The 22,735-nt window shown below is 46.6% G+C and overlaps 1 protein-coding gene and 1 long non-coding RNA gene across 3 annotated transcripts in view; one reads left to right on the plus strand and one right to left on the minus strand.

Annotated features, from left to right (window-relative positions):
* RANBP9 (RAN binding protein 9) overlaps positions 1-4,354 on the minus strand; it is an 89,633-nt gene extending 85,279 nt beyond the window's left edge. The window contains exon 1 of one of the 2 annotated variants that reach the window (XM_079147309.1): positions 3,669-4,352. In XM_079147309.1, the coding sequence (XP_079003435.1) occupies positions 3,669-4,215 (547 nt within the window). In that variant the 5' untranslated portion in view covers positions 4,216-4,352. Of the gene's footprint in view, positions 1-3,668 lie in introns of both variants that reach the window. The other variant, XM_079147310.1, reaches the window with a different exon arrangement.
* The window catches only part of LOC306665640, a 34,019-nt gene continuing 14,550 nt past the window's right edge, over positions 3,267-22,735 (plus strand). The window contains exon 1 of the long non-coding RNA XR_013765099.1: positions 3,267-3,401. This is a non-coding gene — a long non-coding RNA (uncharacterized lncRNA). The remainder of the gene's footprint in view (positions 3,402-22,735) is intronic.

Consider the following 22,735-nt stretch of genomic DNA (forward strand, 5'->3'; position numbering starts at 1 on the left):
CTTTATTTTAAGAAACATTTTTATATCACCACTGTAGTTCATAACAGACAATGTACTTATAGAAAAATAAGCATTTCTTGAAATATTTGTTCAACCTTAAGAAATACAAGAAATTACACAATTATATTTAGGAATTGTTAAAAACTAATGACTGTATGTGGTAGGAGGTGGGCACACTAAAATTCAGCCTATTTGGCTAGATGCTGTTAATACTCCAATTAAAAAGTGTAAGCTATCCTAAATCAGTAAAATCAAGGTATCTGAATCTTTTGAAACATCAGTTTTCCAATTACCTTCTTCCCCCCCCCCCCCAATATTTATTTAATACCAAGGACTGAACCCAGAGCACTTAATCACTGCACATCCTGGGCCCTTTTCATTTTTTATTTTGAGACAGGGTCTACATAAGTTGTTCACAACCCTGCTAAATTGCTGAGGCTGGCTTTGAACTTCCGATCCTCCTGCCTCAGTCTCCTGAACCTTGCTATTCTGATTATCTTTTCTACCACAGAGTACTTTTAATCTCAATTATTCTTCAACGAAGGTCTCTATGTGATCACCTATTTGAATAATCAGGTCCCACACAAACTGAAAGAGGCAACAATGTGGTATAAAGCAAAGTATTGAATTTGTAATCAGTAAAATTAGTTTCAATCCTGGCTTGTAGTTGGAGGAAAAAAGAAAAAAATCTAACCTAAGGGTGCTCCCACTTTCTCAAATTTAAAATTACAATCCCACAATTGTGTCTAGTATGTATCAAAACACTGCAAAGTATCTGAGTAATTTGAAAAATATAAAAATGCAATCTAGCCAGGCATGGTGCACACCTATAATCCCAGTGGCTCAAGAGGCTGAGGCTAGAGGAACTCAAGTACAAAGACTGCCTCAGCACCTTAGCAAGTCCCATGTCATATTCATGCTTGCCTAGCATGAGCAAGACCTGGGTTCAGTCCCCTGCGCGCATACACACACACACACACACACACACACACACACACACACACACAACCACAAAACCCTAGGTCTAAACAACCTGTCACTTGGGTATTCAACACTGACAAGAATTTTTAAAATAAGGGGGGCCATTCCCGGCGCCTCAATAGTTGGCGTGTGACCACTAAGCAAAAGGCCTTTTACAAAAATCTTACCAGCACTCCTCTACACACCCAGCTACTCCTGCAATCCAACCACGCATGTGGCATTATTTTGCATTAATCCCTTCAAATCATTTATGAAACAATACAGCTTTCAAAAGCAGCAATTCCAATTTAGAAGAATAAATCTTAAACACAGAACATGTTCAGAGCAAAAGAAACCAAGATGCTTCTATTTCAAAGGTAAGGGAAATCATCATTCTGGAAAATAATTATGATCTTTTCAAATTCTGTAATATACAAAAACATCCAATGAATAGTTTTTAATATTTAAAAAAAAGTCTTGTAATGCTTAGGTAAAAATCAATGTAGCACAATGATAAGTTAAATAAAAATCCAACTCTTATTTCGTGATTTCAAAGTTTTACCATCCACTACCTATGACACTTTCCCTTTGCTACCGGGTCAGCTGCCCAGTACATTTGGTGGAGTGCTCTCAGGAGAGAGAGAAAAACAACCGTAACAACAGAAAGCACACATGAGACCCTAAAATACCAAGCAAGAAGAGGGGTGACAAAGGGAAGGTAAAGAGAAAACAAAAAAGAAAAAACGAGTATGACAAACAACAAAATCTGTTCTTCCAGAAGTAATGGTTTATGTTTATAAGCGAGTGATGTTTCCAGAAAGTGAATCTAGTATTACACAACAGAAAGCAATAAAAAGGTCAACAGGAAAAATAATTGAGACAGCAGTATTATAAATATTCAAAACTCCAACCAATTTCACATAAACATGCACTTTACAGTGACCCAAATCATTACTTTTATGTAAAAGAAGTTCATACAACTAATCAAAGCCTGTTACAAAGCTAAATAAACTGTAATCACGAATCTCAGCACAGAAATTCAGAGCTGGAAATTTCCTTACCAACAATCCAGCTCAACTCCCACATTACTCAAGAGATGCTGTCTTGAAACAAACCTGAATCACAAATGACTGCAAGACCCTGGAAAGCTAACATTCTTTGTTCAGTAATCTTTCATATATACTGCCTCTCATTTTATAAGCTTATTATTCACCATCAGCCATTAACTTAAAATGACAAAGTTTTGTCAAGTCTAACAAAAGCAGTTGGTTAGCCAGATTAGAAGTAAACACTTCATAACACAGCACTGTCCACACAAATTTAAAAACAAATTTAAGTAATGCTTCACAAGGGAATTAAAATCTCCTAACTTTAGAAAAAACAAAGATCAAATATTTTGAAATTCATATTTGTTCAGATTAAGAAACATAACATTCAATTCTGAATACTCTAAAAATTGAAAGCACTTCTTTGGATCTACGGCAAGGATTAAAAGAAGGAATGTTCAGCAAGGCCCATTTTTGTGAGCGAATTCTTTCCAGGCAAATTAATTCAGTACATTTCTGTTGCCATTCTCTTTTCCGATTAAATAGTGACTTATCAGGGTTTTTCTCAAATTTCATTCCTGTATACTTTCATACAAGGTTGTTTATCCCCTCTACATACATGCCTCTAGGATCTGAGGAAGAAGCTGCTTTGTAGCCAATCAAAATGAAGCTGCTTAGACTGTAAACGCTACTGCTTCACGTTTAGGGCCTGAAACACTGGATTTGTTTCCAGACAAACTGATACACTGGATTGATTTTTTTTTCCTCGTTTTTCTTTTTCCACAAGTAAACTTGCCACATGCCATTAATCTGAGCTACATTTCAAAAATCCCTACTGCAATTTATTATTTTATATATGCCTAAAGCTTTGTTTTAACCTGGGGGTGGGGGTCAAGCGCAAGTCCAGGTGATTTTTTTTTAACGGCAGGTGTAAAATATAAGCCAATTTTATTTGAAATACTAAGCCGTACGTTTTTATAAAAATATTCTTATTTTCGGCAAGACTTCATCTAATACCAACCCAGAAATATAGGGCATTTCCAGTCTGGAGAGAGAGGTTTCTGTTCCCCTAAGAAAAGGTCACCCCAGAGGTTTCTTCTCTTACCCTTCCAGTTGCTTTTAGCAGGACAGACTGTGGCAAACTTGGGCCCCTTGTCCTTTTGTCCCCCTAGTCGATCTCTGGCCTAATTTTGGAGAGAATCCTCCGCGGATCACTCCTCCCCCGTGCATCCCTGCTCTCCCCTACGAGAAGTCGTACCTCGCGACCATGCTTCGCGGCCCCGGCCCCCGCAGGGGACAACGCCGACGGCCACCTGGAGAACAATGTAACCCAACTCCAGCCCGATTCCTGCATGCGCGCCCCGAGACAGGTCTTGCGGAGGCTCGCAGGGCCAGGTGCGTCCCGTCGTGCGGGGCTCCCCAAGGTGTCCCGCTCGGGCCTAGCGCCCCGGCCCCCCGCCACCCGGGGCACGCGGCCCACCTGGCCCCGCACCCGGGACCTTCGCGGGACCCAGCGCCCACCCGCGAGGCGGCCGGCCGGCGCCCGTCGGCTCCCAGGGCGCCGCGCGCGGGCGGGGGTCGGGGGCGGGCCGAGCGCGGCGCAGGCGGCGGCCGGACACGTCGGGCCGGCGCCCGGCTGCCCGCGCGGCCGCACGCGCCTACCTTTGTAGTGCACCCGCAGGTTGTTCTGCGACAGGCCGATGTAGCTGAACTTGTCCTTCGGGCTCCAGGACCGCGGCAGCGGCGTCTCCTGCTCGTCCACGGCCGGGTAGAGGCGCTTCAGCCGGCGCTGCAGCTCCTTCTCCTGCTCGTTGAGGGCCGAGTCGCCGTGCGGGAAGGGGGCCGCGGCGCTGCTGCCCGCCGCCAGGGCCGGGGCCGGGGCGCCCGCGGCGGGGCTGGGGCCGGCGGCCAGGCCCGGGGGCGCGGGGGACGCGCTGGCGGGGGCGGCCGCCGAGGCGGGCGGCGGCGGCGGGGCCGCGGTGGCCGGGGGCGGCGGCGGCGGCGGCGGGTGGAGGAGCAGGGCGGCCGCCGCGGCCCCCAAGCCGCCGCCGCCGCCGGGCGAGCCGGCCGGAGAGGAGCCGGCGCTGACGGCTGGGGGCGCGGGCAGGACGACTCCGGAGACCGGGGCCACGGCCGGCGGCGGCGGCGGCGGCAGCTGCTGCTGCTGTTGTTGTTGCTGCTGCTGCGGCGGCGGCGGCTGCCCGGACATCCCGGCCGCGACTCAGCCTGCGGCCACCTCCACCTCTTCTCTCCTTCCTCCTCTGCTTCCCGGGGGCGCTGTCGCTGCGGCCGCCGGCACCAGGCACCCAGTCCGCCCGCCCCGGAAGCAGGCGGCGGGCCCGCGCGCCCGGGAGAGCGCGGCGGTGGGGGCACAGAGGCGCGGGAGCGGGCGGCGGGCCGGGCGGCCCCGAAAGAACGTTGGCCGGAGCGCGGGCGCGCGGCCCGGGGACGAGGCGCCGGGGGCGGAGGCGGGCGGGAAGGCGCGCTGGCGGCCGCTGCTCTCGCGGCGGCTTCCCGGCGGGCGGCCGGCGCGAGACGCTGCGCGCGGGCGGCGCTGGGCGAGGGGGCGGGACGGAGGCGCGAGCGGCGCGAGGGGCGGGCGAGCGCGCGGGCGGCGGGGGCGGGCCCCGGTCCGGGCTGCGTGCGGCTGGCCGCCTCTCCCCGGCCCGCCGCCGCTCGCCGGCAGGGGCGCGGGGCTGCGGGCGCCGCGCGTCGGTCCGGAGGCGGCCGCCTCCTCCCGCGAGCCGGCCGCGCCGCCCCCGTCGCCCGGCGAGTCCCCGCCCACTTGACTTCTTTTTGTTGTCGTCGCCCCACCTCCCACCGTGGGCTCCGCGGAGCCGCGGCGCCGCTTCTCGCCCAGGCGAGAGCAATCGAGCCCCGCTGGGGCCGCCGCGAGCCCGCCCGGGGGAGCGCCCGGGGCCGCGGCCGCGCCGCCGGCTGGTGCCCCGCGAGCCGCCTCCCTGCTCGGCCACGACCTGCTGCTTGTCACGCTCGGGCGTTTCTTCCGGGCGGTGGGAGCTGCTTCCGAAGGCAGAGCCCCCACTTAATTCCATGAGGACTCGACGTGTACTTGGAGTGGCGGAGGGAGTCCCACTGGGAACGCCAGTGTAGACGGCGCAGCTCGAGAGAGCAGCCCCGCCGTGTGATGCGAGGTTACCGTCCGCAGGAAGGGCTTCCAGGGACGTCAACACACTTTATAGGCTCATTAATCCCCATAACAGGCCTCTTTGTTAGGCAGCAGAGAATTATGCCCATTTTTTAAACAAGGAGATATTTACTGAGGTCAGCAGAGTCAAAAATAGTACTTCCTACTTTGCAGTTCCCAGTGGCGCGCTTGGTCAACTCGTTTGGCACAACTGGCCAAGTGTTGCTCTGTGACCCGTCACAGCATCGCTGTTTGTTGTCTCCACTTCCCTTTGTGTAGCTTATCCTTTCCCTCGCTGGCAAACCGGGCTTCACACGTGTACGCTACGTGATACAGACTGAATATTCTGTTAACAACGATGCTCTGATGGTGATCTGTCAAGCAAGTAAGGAATGCATTGAAAAGCGAATTATTTATGTTTTGAAGAATGTAGGTGAAAGGTGATTTAATTGAAGGTCATCAATGCCAGGCCAGAACTGAGTCATTCTGCCTAATTTCCCCCTCAATTACCCACACAAGTAGACGCCCTGTCGTTCTTCAATAAAAATATCCGATAATTCTAACCTGTTATTTGATGGCTTTTTTTTCATGCCACTGCACTTTAAATCACATGATGTCATTGATTTAAATTGTCCTAAAACTTTCATTTATAGTATGATGATAATGAGTTGTTCTGAGTTGCTTAGGGCCTCCCTAAATTGCTGAGCCTGGCCTTGAACTTGTGATCCTCCTGCCTCAGCACCCAGAGCCTCTGGGATTACACGCATCTGCCACTGCACCCAGCGACAGCAATGAATTTAAGCCAAAGTCTATTTAAATGTAGGACGGCGGTAGAAAAAAATGGGCTCCAGGCCTCTTCAAACTTTCTTGAAATAGTCATGAGGTTTCTTAGCTTGGAAGGGGACCCACGCCTGTAATCCCAGCAACTCAGGAGTCTAGGGTAGAAAGATCATGAGTTCAAAGCCAACCTCAGAAACTTAGTGAGGCTCTAAGCAATTTAGCAAGGCCCTGCCGCAAAACAAAATCTAAAAGAGGCCTGGGGTTGTGGCTCAATGGTTAAGCACCTCTGGGTTCAATCCTCAGTACCTACTGCCCCCCTATCTTATGGATAGTGAAATCCATTTCTGTTAAGGGACTAAAAGTGTTAAGAGAGTTATCTAACATTTTATCGGAGCAGGGTGTATTTATATGAATTTTTTTAAAAACATCCCTTCTGAGCAATGGATTGCAGAAGATAGTCAACCAATTATAAAAAATCCTTGCTCTTGACTTAGTGGATCTTGGGCCCAATTTCAAACCCACTCCTTCCAGGCTTCTTGTACAGGCACAGGCTGAGACAAATATTTTATGGCCTCATAAAAACATTGTTTTGAAGACGGAAAAATTAATTTAAAAAACTATAATAATTATAACACTGCCCAAATCATTGCCAAAAAACATGTTGTAAAATCATGAAAAATGTTTCTATAGCAGACAATATAGAGTATAATTTAAAAATAAATTTTCATTATGAAATTTCATAATTAAACAGAGATATAAATGATAAAAATCCATTAGCCATGAATTTATTCACATTCTTCCTGAATCTTTATCTTTAGTCTTAACATGTATTGCTATAATATTGCTACTTATTTGTCATCTGCTGGGTTTCTGACTAGCAAACAATAGGAACCAAGTCTGACTTTCTTAAGAAGAGAAAGAGCTTACTGAAAAAGTTTTGTATGGGCTTCAGAATTGACCAGAAGGCTGAACAGGTCAAAGGACGGCAGGCAGCATAAATAGACTAGCCCAGGCCCTACCACTGGCCTCAGAAATCACCACCAAATATCGCCTTTTTCCCAGGGACTCACCTTTCTGACCCCTCATCTTAACACTACTCAAGTTTCAAAGTTGACCACACCTACATTGTGTATCCACACCAGGAACTGCCAAAAAGCATAGATTCCCAGCTTATCCAGCAGTGGGGCTATAGAGATATAATTTACTAAAACCAGCTGGGAGTAACCTGCAAGTCCCTAGAGCTGATCCCAGCAAATGATCTCATGAAATTGCAGAGTATCTTAACACATCTTATTTTGTGTGCAAGGTCTGGCATGAAAAAGTTTATAACTCATCATCCTAGTGGGAAAAGAGTCACTGATGCCCACAGTAAAGCATTTTTTCATACCAGGAAAGAGATTCAGATGGTGGTCAGCCTGTTTTAGTAAATGTCCATGATAATATCCTTCTAGATACTGAAAAATGTCAGGGCAATGTAGGCCAAGATCTATAGTATGGACGTAGGGTCTGTATTAACTATCTGTTGCTGCATAGCAATCACCCCCAAACTTAGTGACTTAAAATGACATTTATATTATCACACACTCTCTATGCAGCAGGAATCTGGCTCAACTTCACTGAGTTCCCTGCTTCAGGGTCTCTCTCAGCCATGCAGGGTGTCAGCTGGGGCTGCTGTCATCTCAAAATTTGACTGAGCTCCCAAGCTTACTGCTATGTATTAATGGCATTCAGTTCCTTCAGAGTTATTGGACTAAGAGTCTCAGCTCCATGCTAGCCGTTGGCCAGCAGTGATTCTCAATACTTTGTCACATGGGCTTTTTCAGTTATGGCAGCTGGCTTTATCAAAGTGTGCAAGGCAAGAAGGCAATAGTAATGGGACTGACTCACGGTTAGGTTAGTAATCTAATTAAAGAAGTGACATCCCTCAGTTTTGCAGAGATCTGATAGAAGAAAGTCACTAGGTTTGACTCACATTTAAGAGGAGTAGATGACATGAGCCATTTTTACTCAGATGTGAGTATGAAGTAATACGTTTGTGTCATGCCGTATGATTGAAGAGGGAAGCCTCTACATCCAAATGTGCATGCTGCCTTGGGCAGGACACAGTCAGTGCTGGCTATTGCCACACACCAGGACTCAGGGCAAAACTGCAGAATCACATGGGAGAACACAAATGCACTATTTCATGCTCGTGTCTGAATAAAAATGGTTTCAGTTCTGCACTCATGCAGTAAAATACATGTGAAAAACCAAAAGTTAAATTTAGAATAACCTGTTTTATTTATCTGTTCTAGAAGAATTGGGACAAAAACTTACAAATTGGGTTAAAATAATCTATACTAATAATAATTTTTCCTTTTTTTTTTTTTTTAATTTCAGGGGATTAAACCCAGGGGCACTTAACTACTGAGCCACACCCCCAATCCTATTTTGTATTTTATTTAGACGTAGGGTCTCACTGAGTTGCTTGGCGCCTTGTTTTTGCTGCGGCTGGCTTTGAACTTGCCATCCTCCTGCCTCAGCCTCCCCAGCCACTGGGATTATAGGCGTGCACCACCGCACTCAGTACTAATAATAATTTGACAAATAGATACGTTTTCAATCTCCTTCTGACTTCCCTTTGTATTTTTTCTTTTTCTAATTCTCTATAGCTTTTCTTTCATTTGCCAAAACTCACATCCTTCCTTCCGCATTGATCTCCGTGTCCCCTCTCTCTCACTTCCTGCTGGCTGGCATAGCAAGAACATTCAAAATGAAATAGCAACAGGGAGCGGAGAGCAGACATTCACATCCTCCCCTGGTGCTACTGGGTCAATGATCAAGTTTTTGTGGAATCATAGAAGCCTGACCCCAAAATTCTCTGAACCCCAGCAGACGCCACCTGCCGGTCTCAGAAATGCCTGTGGGTTCAGGGGATACCATATTGTACAGGTAGCCAAAGGTAGAGTTAGCAGTCGAGAGACAGGAAAAAGGAAGATAAAAGGCAAAAATAAAAGAGCATAGAAAAAGAAAATAAAAGAGGAGAAAACGATTGTCCTTTAGAACAATGATATGATAAATAGCACAAAATATCAGATAACATGGGGCTGTAAATTGCCTGCCTACTATGTATTAATCCAAAAAAGTGACCTCGATTCTATTTATCATCTATCAAGTGCCTATTACAATACACGCTAGATAGCATACAGACATTTTCTTTTCTTTCTTTCATTTTTTTTTTTTGGCGGGGTGGCTATTAAACCCATTAGGGCCTAGTGCATGCTAAACACACACCCTACTACTGAGCTATGAGCATGGCTTCAGCCCTAAAGCTTTTTTGGGTTTTGGTTTTTGTTTTAAGGAATTTAACATCCTTGCCCTCAAGAAGTCTGTAGTTTTGTGGGAAAGAAAATTATTTACACAACCAGTGTTTCAGGGTAGAATATGAAAATTGCTTTAATAGAGACAAAAAGTGCCATGGGTAGTTTTCCTAGGAAAAGCAATTCTCTACCTAGCCCATCATTATAAGAAATGAATCAATTCTCAGTTCAAGTTTCTTTGAATCTAGATTACAGCGTGGAGATAATTGATACAGAATTTTCCTTATTGTAATGGTCCCCAAAAAGGAGACAAGGCCAAGTTTGTGATCTCAGTACATAAATTTAAAGTAATTTAGTAGAGCGATTTTATTTCACTATTTAAATCACTGTTTCTTTCATCATGACTATCATTTTCTGCCTGGTAATTAATTTTTTAAGACATTGTTGTTTGTTTTCCTTAAGTGCTTTCAAAGATACACAAGGAAAAATATGCTCAGCAATATGTGAGACTTTCCAGAATTACAGTATTTCAAAGATGTCAGAACATCTGTATCTTTAAAAGCAGCATGAATAGTAAAATGGTTTCAAAGACTTCTTTAGTGTTTTTCTGCTTCAGCTGCAAATGGTTAATTCTACAAATATTTAACTTAGAAACAGACATCAATTATTTAAGAGGGAGTGGCCCTGGCTACAGAATTCCCGGTCTGGCTGCTACTATCACCAGCAGTCCCACATAGGTACCTTATGCCACTGTCCCTATGAAAACCTGCTATCATTAAATAGATCTTTGACATTCTTAAGAGACCCAGGCACCGTGCATAGTGGCGCATGCCTGTAATTCCAAAGGCTTAGGAGGCTGAGACAGGAGGATCACAGGTTCAAAGCCAGCCAGCAGCTTATGGAGGCTCTAAGCAACATAGTGAGACACTTCAAAAAAAAAAAAAAGGGCTGGGGATGTGACTCAGTGGTAAAGCACCTCAGGATTCCCAGGCCCTTCTGAATCCTTATGCCACCCCATAAAATTCAGAAAGCATAATGAGAGTCGTCAATGCCTGGCCGTGGAACACTTGGCTGGTCTACTCAGCTACCAACGGCATGCTTACATGCAGCTCTCTAGCTTCAGTACACTCATGACTTAATTAATGCTTTGCAAAATGATGTCAAGGACCTTCCAGATTGCTTCTAAAGAATCAAGACCATGGGGGCTGGGATTGTGGCTTTGTGGTAGAGTGCTTGCCTAGCATGTATGAGGCACTGGGTTCGAATCCCAGCACCACATGTAAATCAATCAATAAAATAAAGATCCATCAACAACTAAAAAAAATTTTTTTTAAAAAATCAAGACTGGGTGTTTAATGTGAGTACAAGTACCGGCCTGATCAGATTCTTCAAATATGTACATCCCTCTTGGTCTTCATGTGATTGTGCACACATGTACACATGAAAGACCCAAAATGACCCCCCAAAAAGTTGTCCACATCCAATCCCGAGAACCCGTGGATGTGACCTTATTTGGAAATAGGATCTTTACAATTGTGATTATGTTAAAGATCTTGAAATGAGATGATCACAGATTGTCCTGTGGCCTCTAAATCCAGTGACAAGTGTCCTTATGAGAGAGGGGCAGAGGGAAATTTGAGACAGAAAGAGAAGAACCCAGAGGGGAAGTTCCCATGAAGATGGAACAGAGGTGCAGCCAGGAGCTCAGGAACACAACAGCCCCCCACCCTGGAAGGGGCAGGATGGGATTCCTCCGTGTGAGTTGGAGGGAGTCTCCCTCTGATACCTTGATTTCAGACTTCTAGCCTCCAGAACTGTAATGGAATAAGCTTTTATTCTTTTTATTTTGAGATAGGGTCTTACTAGGTCACTTGCTAAATTGCTGAGGCTGGCTTTGAACTCCCGATCCTCCTGCCTCAGCCTCCCGAGCCGCTGGGATTACAGGTGTGTGCCTCTGCTCCCGGCAGCCTCCATGGTTTTAAACCACCAAGATCGTAGCAATTTTTTAGGGCAGGCTTAGGAAGACGAACACAGACTCACATACACACCTCCAGCTCCTCAGTTTCCAGGGAAGAAGATGGCCCAAAATTGTAAAGAAGATTAAGTAAGTGTGCTGCGTGTCGTGTGTCGTGTGTCGTGGGAGCCGGGTGATATAATAACCACATTTCTCCATCAAAACTGCAAGGCGTGGGGCTGGGGACCACATATAAATAAATAAAATAAAGGTCCATTAACAACTAACTTTTTTTTTTATTTTATTTTAAATTGCATTGCTGTTTATTCAGCTGTACTTTCCCGTCTGATCCAGAGCCGGGGTGCCTCAATAAGGCAAATCCAGGCTCCTTGCTCGTCTTCACCATTTTAAATTTTTAAAGTGCTCTTTCTCTCTCTCTCTCTGCCCACCTTTCAGGCAAGGAAGGGGTTAGATAAGCATTCTGGATCAACGGAGAAGGAGTGCTGTGATTGGAGTGTGAACTGAAGTAGTTATTCCACTGTGCAGAAGCCTAAAGGCCATGAAGTCACCTTTAAGGGTACCCTTACAGGGCCACTGTGGCTGCCGCCGCCAGGGCTGCTACCTTCTATGCTTCGTGCCACGTCTGCTGTGCTTTAATAGCCATTTCAAAGGCCGACCCCATGAGGATGACCTGTAGCCTCCCATCAGGGTTCCTAGGAAAGGAGCCCAAACTGGTCATCTGACAGTCTCTTAGGTGCAAGCTACGGGGATGAGGGACGCAAGACAGTACTGGAGAGTAGGCCAGGCAAAGAGATGGACTCTGGGCAGGTGTCACTCCCATAATCCCAGCAATGAAAGAGGCTGAGGCAGGAGGAGGAGGATCACAAGTTTGAGGCCAGCCTCAGCAACTTATTTACAAATAAAGTAAAAGGAGCTGGGGGTGGGGGCTCAGGGATAAAGTGCTCTTGATCAATACCCAGTAAAAAAATAAATAAAGAAAAATAAATTTTAAAACGACATGATTCAGGAAGTCTGGCTTTGCCTGATCCCACGGGGACTTCCAGAGTCCACACACGTTACCCAATCGTGGCATCTCGGGCAAAGAGTCCGAGGCTTTGATAACCTGTGTTAATTCCTCATTAGCTGCAGACCACGTCCTTCCTGGGGTGGCACCCAGGCATCTCTGGGCAAAGAGCCAGTGGCAACCAACATTCCCAGCAGCCTCCAGATGGGGCCCCAGCAGAGCCCCAAGAAAGTCCCGGATTCACGGGGCCTACCTCTCACTGCTCCCCTAATCCCACAGCTGATCACTGAAATGCGCACACTTGCCTTGGAACTCTGAGAAACATTGCGTTACTAAAGACTGCCAGAGTTTCCTGTCTTGCAACTCATATTGGGGACATGTATTCAGCAAACAGCTTTGCAATTAATCCGGGGACCATCCTTCCTAAAGAAATCGGTTTTCAGAATACCGTGTAAGCAGGTGCCCAGGTCTGCACATTTGGCCGAGCTGCCATGCACAGTACTGACCCCGCTGGGTTTATTTTCATGGTCTCTGTCCTTTTCTACTCTATCACAAGCCGTCTGTCTGTGTAGCGTGTTTTATCTTAGTCTGCAAAGTCGCAGTAGGTGCAGGCCACATCTGTTTTCTAAGTGATATGTCGAAAGATGATGGGCTTAATAACCATTCCTCCTGGATGATGCAGGGTAGATGGTGAAAATGATATTCTATTTAATACTCGCTGAGACTTTTACCATGTGACTAAGGGATCATCCCAAACAGGAATTGCAAATCTAAATACTTCAGGAAGCACACAGATAATGTAAAAGAGTGAACCATATCAGGTATACCACAATAGCACACTGGAGAACATAAAGGGACTTTAATCAAAATGTTTCAATACTATATGGGCCAAGCAGAACTCTTCGTGGGGCAGGATTGGCCAATGGGTCACCAGTGGGTAATCTAAAAGAGAAGTCTGAACTCAGAGCTGGAAATTCAGGCCAATTAAATCTGTCCTGGAGCGGGTGCGGTGGCACATGCCTGTAATCCAGTGGTTCGGGAGGCGGAGGCAGGAAGATGGCAAGTTCAAATCCAGCCTCGGCAACTTGGTGAAGGCCCTAAGCAACTTTGAGAGATCCTGTCTCAAAATAAAAAAATAAAAAGGGCTGGGGATATGGTTTAGTGGTTAAGCACCCCTGGGTCCAATCCATGGTACCTCCCCCCAAAATCCTGAATCTGTCATATTTGCCTGGGTCACTGAAGAGCCAAAAGCTCTCCTTACTTGTTTCTGCCTACCATGGGTGAATAGAAGCACCAGATTTTTTGGTCACATACCCATAGAAGCAAACCTAGAGTGCTTGAGATACTTCCTGGCTTGCTAGGAAAATCTGAGTAGGAGCGACCCACTGACTTAACAGGAAACACACATTGGAAGAGCCCATTTCCTGTTACAGCACCTTGTATCTAGTAGCTCCTTAAATATTTCCTGATGATACAAATGAGCTGGCTTCGTAATGCTTGCTTCCTAGCTTTCTAACTCACTCAGTGGTTTTCAAAAAATGATTTTTTCTGTTTAATTAAAATGTGAAATTACAAATGGTTTTATAAGAATTATTGGAGAGGAGGTGAAGAAGTCAGAACCCTGATACCCTGTTGCTGACAAAACGGTATGTCAGGTCAAGTTAAAACAGAAGATTGCCTCCTGACCAGCAATTCTCCTTCTAGGAATCTACCCCAGAGAAATGAAAAACATCCACACGACCTTGCACGTGCAAGTCCATAACAGCGTTTTTCACAATAGCCCCCAAGTGAAAATGGTCCAAATGCCCATCAATCAATAAATGAATGGATAATTTAAATATCGTACATCCATGCAATGGAATATTATATAGCAATATACAGGAATGAAGGTCTGATACACATTATAACAAGGTGAACCCTGAAAATATTATGCCAAGTGAAGAATGTCAGTCACAAAAGAACACATTTTAGGATGCCGTTTATTCATATGTCCAGAGTAGGCAAATCCATACAGGCGGGAGTAAGTTAGTGGTTGCCAGAAGCAGCGAGGAGGAAGGGAGGGGAGGGGACTGGTAGTGGATGAGATTTCTTTTCTCTTTTTTAATTTTAAATGTCTGTACTTGGGATTGAATCCAGGAGCACTTTACCACTGAGCCACATTCCCATTCCTTTTCATTTTTTATTTTGAGACAGGGCCTCACTAAGTTGCTCAGGCTGGCCTCAAACTTGCTATCCTCCTGCCTCAGCCTTCCAGGTAGCTAGGATTACAGGTGTGCACCACTGTGGCTGGCTCAAGATTTCTCTTTTGGGTGGTGAAATATTCTAAAATATATTGCGGTGATGGTTTGTTCATATTAAGTGAATAAATTATGTGAATATGAACTATATCTTAATAATGCCCTTAATTTTAAAAACAGATGATAGAACTTGGGGTGTAGCATTTGCCCAGCATGAATGGAGCCCTGGTTGGATCCAGCACTGCAAAAAAGGAAAAAGTAAAGAATTTAAACAATTACACAGGCCGTGAAGGTTTTTGTCATAGCTACCAAAGAGTGGTATGCAAATCTACTACAATATAATTTTCAATGCTTTTCTCACTGGTGGAATACAGTAGGCAATCAATAGATGTTTGTTGAATGGGTTATGAATTTTCTTTCTTTTTTTTTCCTTTGGTACTATACTGGGGATTGAACCGGGGAGAGTTTTACCACGAGCTACATTCTTTATTTATTTATTTATTTATTTATTAACTTGAAATGCAGTCTTGCTAGGTTGCTGAGGCTGGCCTCCAACTTGCCATCCTCCTGCCTCAGCCTCCGGAGCAAGCATGCACCACCAGACCCAGGCCACACCTCCTTTTTTCAAAACAATTCTACAGATTTCTTATTCTACTTTTTTTTTTTTTTTAACTTATTAACGTCGTCAACTTCATAATGTATTAGGGATGAGAATTTAAAAGACCAACCTTTATGTTCAATTGTGGAGTCACACTGGGCTAAGAAATGGCTTTTCAACCAGTGAACCAGGGCTGGGGAGAGAGCTCAGCTGGTAGAATGCTTGCCTGGCAAGCCCTAGGCCCTGAGTTCGATCCCCAGCACCGCAAAGAAAAAAAAAAAAAAAAACACAAATGGACCAGAATAGTGGTCTCAAACTTTAAGTTGCATCAGAATCACCTGGAGGATGACTGGGGGCTTGGGGGGAGTGCAAGAATTTGCTTCTCCTTCAGGTTCATGGGAGGCAGTGTTGCTGCTGGTCTTGGGAGCACACTGTGAGAATCGCTAGATCAGCATTTCTTCTTTTAAATTTATTCTCACTTTTTAAAAAATTTAAAACAATCACAGAGGTACAGAAAAGTTGGAAATATAGTCGAAAGGCTTTTTTAACTGAGTCACGTGAGAGGAAGTTGCTGACACGACATGGAAGGTGTTAGCCTTTGTGGAATCCCTGCAGCCCCTGGCGCGTGTCTACCCTCCAGTCTTCACACACTCTTCAATTTCGCCAATTTTCCCAACAACCTTTACAGCCGAGGGATCCAGTTCCACATCATGCCCTGAGCTAATCGTCCTGCATCTGTGGCCCTGGAACGATCCCCAAGGCTCTCTTTGACTTTCATAACCCTGACGCTTTAAAAATTTAAGCCAGTTATTTTTTAGAGTGCCCCTTCATTGGGTCTTGTCTGCTATATATCGAGTACTGGGGGTTGAACCCCAGGGTACCTGACCACGGGGCTTCATCTCCAAACCTTTTTATTTTCAAAGTTGAGAGAGGGTCTCACCACATTGCTGAGGACCTTGCTAAACTGCTGAGGCTGAGCCTCAAACTTGCCATCCTCCTGCTTCGGCCTCCCTAGTTTCTGGGATTCCCTGCATCCTGCGCCACCTGCCCCACTGGCTGATTGTCCTTGAGTAGATTCAGGTTATGCGTCTTGAGTCACAGGAATGCCTCTGTGCTCTCGGGGCCTCCTGTCAGGTGTCACAGCGTTTCATGCGTCCCATTCCTGATCATGTTAACTGTGATCGCTTAATCAAGGTGCTGTCTGCCAGTCCACAGTAACTACAGAGTTCCTCTTTTCCTCTTTGCAATTAACACACACTTTGTGGTGAGGCATTTTGAAATGGTCTAAATAACCAATTCGTCGTCAAACTTTTAGTTTTTCCCTTTATTTATTTGTAACTCTATGGCCTTGTTTTTTGCTTTTCTTATTCAATAGACTTATGATCTTTTACTCTCATCCTTTATTTTGCTGCTCAATTCGTCCCTGGCGGGCCAGTGGGAGCCCTTCTGGCTGGCTTCCCTGTCCTTCTGACATGTCCCTGAGGTTCTGTGAGCCCTTCCTCACGGGCACAGCCAAGGGCTCCATGTTTATCTGGTACTTTCCAGATCGTAGCCCTGGAATCTGACATCTTTCCAAAGAACCGTGGTTCCCTTCTGGAGAGATGGCACTGGAAGGCCGGATCTGGATGTGATGGCTGCTCTCCGGTGTACCCAGGGAGAGCCCAGGAGTGCACATACCCCGAGTGCCAGCGCTCAGCTGCTGTGTCGCAGACTCTCCCAGATGTAATAGCCTGAAACGGGGCACGTTTATCCTCTTACGTTTTCCTAAGGGGGCTTGAGGGTCTGGAGCTGGGCATGGTTCGGTGGAGGTCCTTGCGTCAGTGTCTCACAAAGCGCCAGCTGGGGCCGTGGCCTGGCCTCAGGGTTCAGCCGGGAGGGCCCTCCTCCAAGCTCCCAGGATGGCAGGATTCAGATCTCTGTGGGTTTGTGGAACTGAGGGCCTCAGGTTCTTACTGGCTGTTGGCTGAAGGCTGCCCTCGGTTCCCTGCCACACGGGCCTGTCCCCAGGACAGCGCAGGACATAGCAGTCGACTTTGTCAAAGCAGCAAAGGGATGTTGCCTCGGAACCACAGAAACGACACCCTGTTACCGTTGCTGTGTTCTGTTGGTTACAGCTAGTCACAGGCTCTGTCCACAGTCAAGGGCAAGAGTCCCAGGAGGTGTGGGACGCTGGGGGCATCTCCTTAGGAGGAATTTCTTACAGGATCACTTTACCAAGCGAAGGTAGACCCAGGCCTGCCAAAATGAACAATCCCAGGCCAGCAGAGAGGAAATCTGTCTGCCATAGTGTGTGTGTGTGTGTGTGTGTGTGTGTGTGTGTGTATATATATGTTTTATATATATGTATGAATTCATATTTACATTTCTATTTACCCATCCGTCATCTATCTTTCTACTCAAAAACCTTGATTCATGCGGGGTGCATGCCTGTAATCCCAGCAGCTCAGGAGGCTGAGGCAGGAGGATCGCGAGTTCAAAGCCAGCCTCAGCAAAATCGAGGCCTAAGCAACCTAGTGAGACCCTGTCTCTAAATAAAATATAAAAAGGCTGGTTACTGTGGCTCTGTGGTTAAACACCCCTGTGTTCAATCTGCGGCACCCAAACAAAACCTCGATCCTGCGAACGCTTCTGCTTTCAGTTCTACATCACAGGCTTCGCTTTGGTCCCTTCCCTCTCCACGTTGCAACCCCCTCTTCTGACAGTGAGAGACTCACTGGTTTATTTGGGTGCTCCCCTCCCTCCACACTGTCCGTCTCCCTGCCGATGCTTTTCCTGCTGCAGGGCTCTGATGTGCTGCTCTGATGTGCCCCATCTGCCTGCCCCTTGCTTTGGTTTGGATGTGGTGTAAGTACGACACCCCCAGAGGTTTTGAGTCGGAAGCTCGGTCAACGTGGTGACCCTGAGGTGGTGGAACAGTTTCGAGGTGGGGTCTAGTGGAAGGTGACTGGGTCCTGGGGGCAGGTTGTGTTGTGCTCTCCCAAGGAACAAATGCACTTATTGTGGAACCCAGTAGTTCCCTCGAGAGGGAGTGGTTCTATACAGAGCAAGACGGTCCCTCCCCACTCGGCTTCCTGTCTTGTCATGTGGCCTCTCCGTGCACACACTTCCCCCATGATGCCATCTGCCATGCTGAGCTGTAGCCAGACGGGCCTCATCAGAGCTGAGCAGAAACCAGTGCCATGCTCTTGAACCTCCAGAACCCTGAGCTAAGTAAACCTCTGTTCTTTACAAATTTCCCAGCCTCCGGCATTTCGTTACAGCTATGGGAAACAGACCGACACATCCCCCAGAGACGCCCTCGTCACCACACTCCGGCTCTGACATACACATTGAGCTCCCCGTGTGCGGGTGCCCCTCACCCTGTGGGCTCTGGCCTCCCCCTTGCCTGGAGGCCCCCATTACCACGCATGGCTCTGACACCCCCTCAGCTCCCCATCTCTCCACACCAGGCCGGTGTACCTCACTGTGCACCAACTCATTCTTCAGGACTGAGAAGGAACACATTTCTCTTTAATGTTTTCATTTTTCCTCATTAAGTACGATTCCCTTTCCTCTCCCCAAAGATGATAGAAGGCACAAAGCATACCCTGAACAGATGGCGTGAAGTGCGGGTGGCTATTCTATAAATTTGCAGCTTATTAGCTGCAGTTGAAGGATGAACTCTGACGTGTGATGCAACAGAAAAAAGAAAAACTGCAGAGGAAGGATGGGAGGAGGAGAGTTTCCATTCTCGCCCCGTGCCTGGCTGCAGCCCATCTGTTCTCCGGCCTCAGATGCCCATTTCTCTCCCCTTGGTGTGAGTTCAGTGCTGCACTTCCTTCAAAGGCCAGTTCGTGAGGTCCCTTCTTCCCCAGAAGTCCCTCAGTGACCCGGGCCAGCCATGTACTCACGTTGAAAATCCCAAACCTGCTCTGGCCTGTGTCGCCCACGCCCCAGCTCTTGACCCTGTCTGACCCTGTGCTGATCTCCTGCTTCTGCACACAGACACAGTCTCTCTTCCTGAACTAGAAAGTTCCTTAAAGATAGACCTCATTGTGTCTTTCATGCACGTGTCTCCTGATAGAAACCAGCCAGACTGGACAGGGACACGACTTCAGGGTGGGACAGGACATTGGGGACCCTTTCAGATGGGTGGCCGCTAGCGACTTCATGTCTTGTTCTCCTTTTCACTCTTGGGGTTTGAGGGCACGTGCAGCATGGAACTATTCCATAATATGCACTGAACTACAATCTTGCACGTGTAGGAACCACAACATGTCTGGAACAACGGATCCCAGAACGTGTGCACAATGTATCCCCTTATCCCAAAAGGTCATCAATGGCCTGCATGTAAAACTGGAGGGATAGTTTGACTTATATCCCTGTTTTTCTGGATCCTGTACATCATACTGACCCCATAATTTAGAGGGTTTCACTGCGTTTGGACATAATTACATTTACAGACCTCTGTGAGAGAAGGATCAAAAGTCAAGGTGGCCTTCCGACTCAGAATTGGAGTCTCAAAGAGCAGCAGCCTTTGCTGCAATAAGAATAATGTCAGTTTCCTAGAATGTTCTGGACTGTCAGCCTTTTATTATATCACAGCCACTGTGTTTAAAGGGTTGCTTCTCATGGATCTTTCAAAGTTATTCAGTGTGTGGAGGAGGTACATGTGATTTGAATTCAGACTTATTTATAAAAACACATCAGAAGCTTATCTAATAGTAAAATTCTTAGTAATTACACAGAGGTTGGATATGAATCATGGTGGCAAAGATATTAAGTCGTTCCACCCCAGTCACTAAAAAGCATCAAATGGCCAGGTGCGGTGGCACATGCCTGTGATCCCAGCAGCTGGGGAGGCTGAGGCAGGAGGATTGCAAGTTCAAAGCCAGCCTCAGTAACTTAGCGAGGGCCTAAGCAACTCAGCGAGAACTTGTCTCTAAATACAAAATTAAAAGGGCTGGGGATGTGGCTCTGTGGTTAAGCACCCCAGGGTTCAATCCCTGGTGCAAAAAGAAACAGCATCCGGTGTGGGACATCTTGACCTCTTGAGAGTATAACTTCCTGGAGACCCTGTGGATATTATCATTATTTGTTTTCTCGTGTTGATGTTCATAACACTAATAAGAGTGTGACCCCGGGCTGCACAGCGCATTCGAGTAACATTATTGGGCTTTCCCTAATCAGCCTGATCTGACATCCCGGAACAGACCCAGAGCGCAGCCTAACCGCACACAATCACAGCACCCGCCCCCGGCTGCTGGCCGTGTGACAGGCGGTTCCACTTGACTGAACGGTTCCTGTAAGGGGTGGAAGCAGGAAGAATGCATGTGAGCTGCCAAAACAACATGTGAGCTGCCGGGTGGATGGAACCTGAGCACGTGAAGAGGGCGAGGGAGCCCACACAGCCTCTTTCCTTTTGGCAAAAACAAAAGACAAGCGCTGACTCCCGGGAGAGAGGGGCGGCTTTTAGATATGTCAGCAGTACTCATCTTTGGAGGATTTTCCCATCAAATTCAAAGGTCTTTTTTTTTTTTTTTTTTTTTCCTTAAGTGGAACATTTGCATCAGCTCCTGTAAATAATTGGATACACATGTGTGCACACGCACACGCCCGGTTAGTTGCCCAGGCAATGTCTTAAGAAAGGAAACTGGCATTTTGACTCTTGTTCTGCATGTCCGGGATTGCTCAGGTGGCCTCTGCATGTTCTGGTTCCTCTGAGGGGCCCAAGGGACAAAGGGACAGGCTTCGGTGCTTAGGACTGGGTTAGCTCCAGGGAAGACGCTCGGTGTTCTTAGCCTAGGCTTTTGTTTGCTGAATTTCCATTCTAAACCGACACTCTCTCCCCAGGAGGAAGGAGCCCAGCTATGAAGGAGGCTGGGTCAGAGCAGACAGTACGAAGCGATTCTCAAACACACAAAGGGCTGAAATGGTCTTTATGTGAGAAACTAAGTCTAAAAAATGAGAAGATTTTGTTCAAGATGAGGCTCTATGATCAATCCTTTTGTTTAGCAAATACCTCGGTTGTTTTGGATGGATAGCTGAATCTTCCATTAGCTGATTTGCTTAAAAGTTCCACCTGTACTGATCAAAATGTTATTGGAAAATGCTGGAAATGATTGCTTTTTCCTCTGCCAGACTACTAGGTAATGGAAGGGGCATGGGCTTTGAAACCAGTCCTATCTGAAACCCACTTCTGTCCCTAAGTAACAGCAGACATGTCACTGGGCCACTCTGATCTTTTTCTTCCTTCCTTCCTTCCTTCCTTCCTTCCTTCCTTCCTTTCTTCCTCCTCCTCCTCCTTCTTCTTTTTCTTCTTCTTCTTCTTCTTTTTTTCCCCTTTTTTTTGGTACTAGGGATTGAACCCAGGGGCACTTAACCACTGAGCTACATCTCCATCCCTTTTGGTATTTTTATTTTGAGATACATTGCTAAGTTGCTTAGGGCCTTGCTAGGTTGCTAAGGCTGGCTTTGAACTTGCAATCCTCCTGCCTCAGCCTCCCAAACTGCTGGGATTACAGGCATGTGCCACCATGCCTTGCTGATCTTCAGTTTCTGAGTCCACAAAATGGGGGTCATTTTTCAAACCTCGCAGAGCTCTGTGCTATACAGCCAGTACAGTGCTGGCCTAAAGTAGGTGCTCAGGGAATTAAAGTGACCATTGTTTTTATTAGCTTCAGAGTCAAAAGCCTGCAGAGATTGTTTGTCACAGATCAGCTTGGACCTGATTCCTTCCTCGGCCACAGAGCAGGACAACAGCCAGCTCCTCTGAGATTTCACGATTCAGAGTTCAGATTCTACGTGAGGAACTACTAGAGGAAGCGTGTCCTTCAGAATCCACTGAAGGAACAAAAGGATAATCTCTGTGATCCCACTCACTGGAGGGACCTGGAGAGGCCAATTCAGAGAGCTGGAAAATAGAACGGAGTTACCAGGGGCTGGGGTGATGGGGAGTCGTTTGCATGAGGTTTCTGTTTGGACAAAGTTCTGGAGATGGATGGGGCCATCAGCTGCAGAGCAGTATGAATGTCCTTAATGCCACCGATCTGTACACCTAAAAATGGTTAAAAGGGTAAATTTTTATGCTATGCTTTTTTTAAACCACAATTTTAAAAAAAGGAAAAATAAAATCCATCTGAATGAAGCAAATCAAGATACATCCCATCGTCAAATACTATGTAACTGTTAGCGGAAATGGGGTAGATTTTATTCTACAGACATGGAAAGATGCCCAGGATATATTGCTAAATTAAAAAAAAAAAAAAAAGCAATTTGCAACCATATGTGTGGCATGATACCCATTTTTTTCTGCTTGAATTGCTTTACATGTATTAACTAATCTAATCTCATGACATAAACCCTATTATCATCATTCCATTTCACAGATGAGGAAATTAAAGCCACTGAGGGGCTCAGTACCTTGTCTCAGGACCCAGATCTGGTAGGCGACAGACTTTCCATGGAGCTTGGACCACAAAGTTAATTCCACACCCCCAGCCTGGGCGTCCCTGGGAGCCTTTTAGATACACAGATTCTCTGGCCCCGCCTCAGTCTCAGAATAAGAATCTGAGGGGTAACAAGAACCCCCGTTGATTCTAGTACACATTAAAGTCTGAGAAGGCAAGAATTAAACATTATGCAGCACAATGTAATAACAAGTGTTAATATACACACACAAAAATGTGCTTGGAATTTGCTGTATTTTTTTCT

This window comes from Sciurus vulgaris (genome assembly GCF_902686455.1).
Source record: "Sciurus vulgaris genome assembly, chromosome: 7".
In the NCBI taxonomy this organism is placed as follows: domain Eukaryota; kingdom Metazoa; phylum Chordata; class Mammalia; order Rodentia; family Sciuridae; genus Sciurus; species Sciurus vulgaris.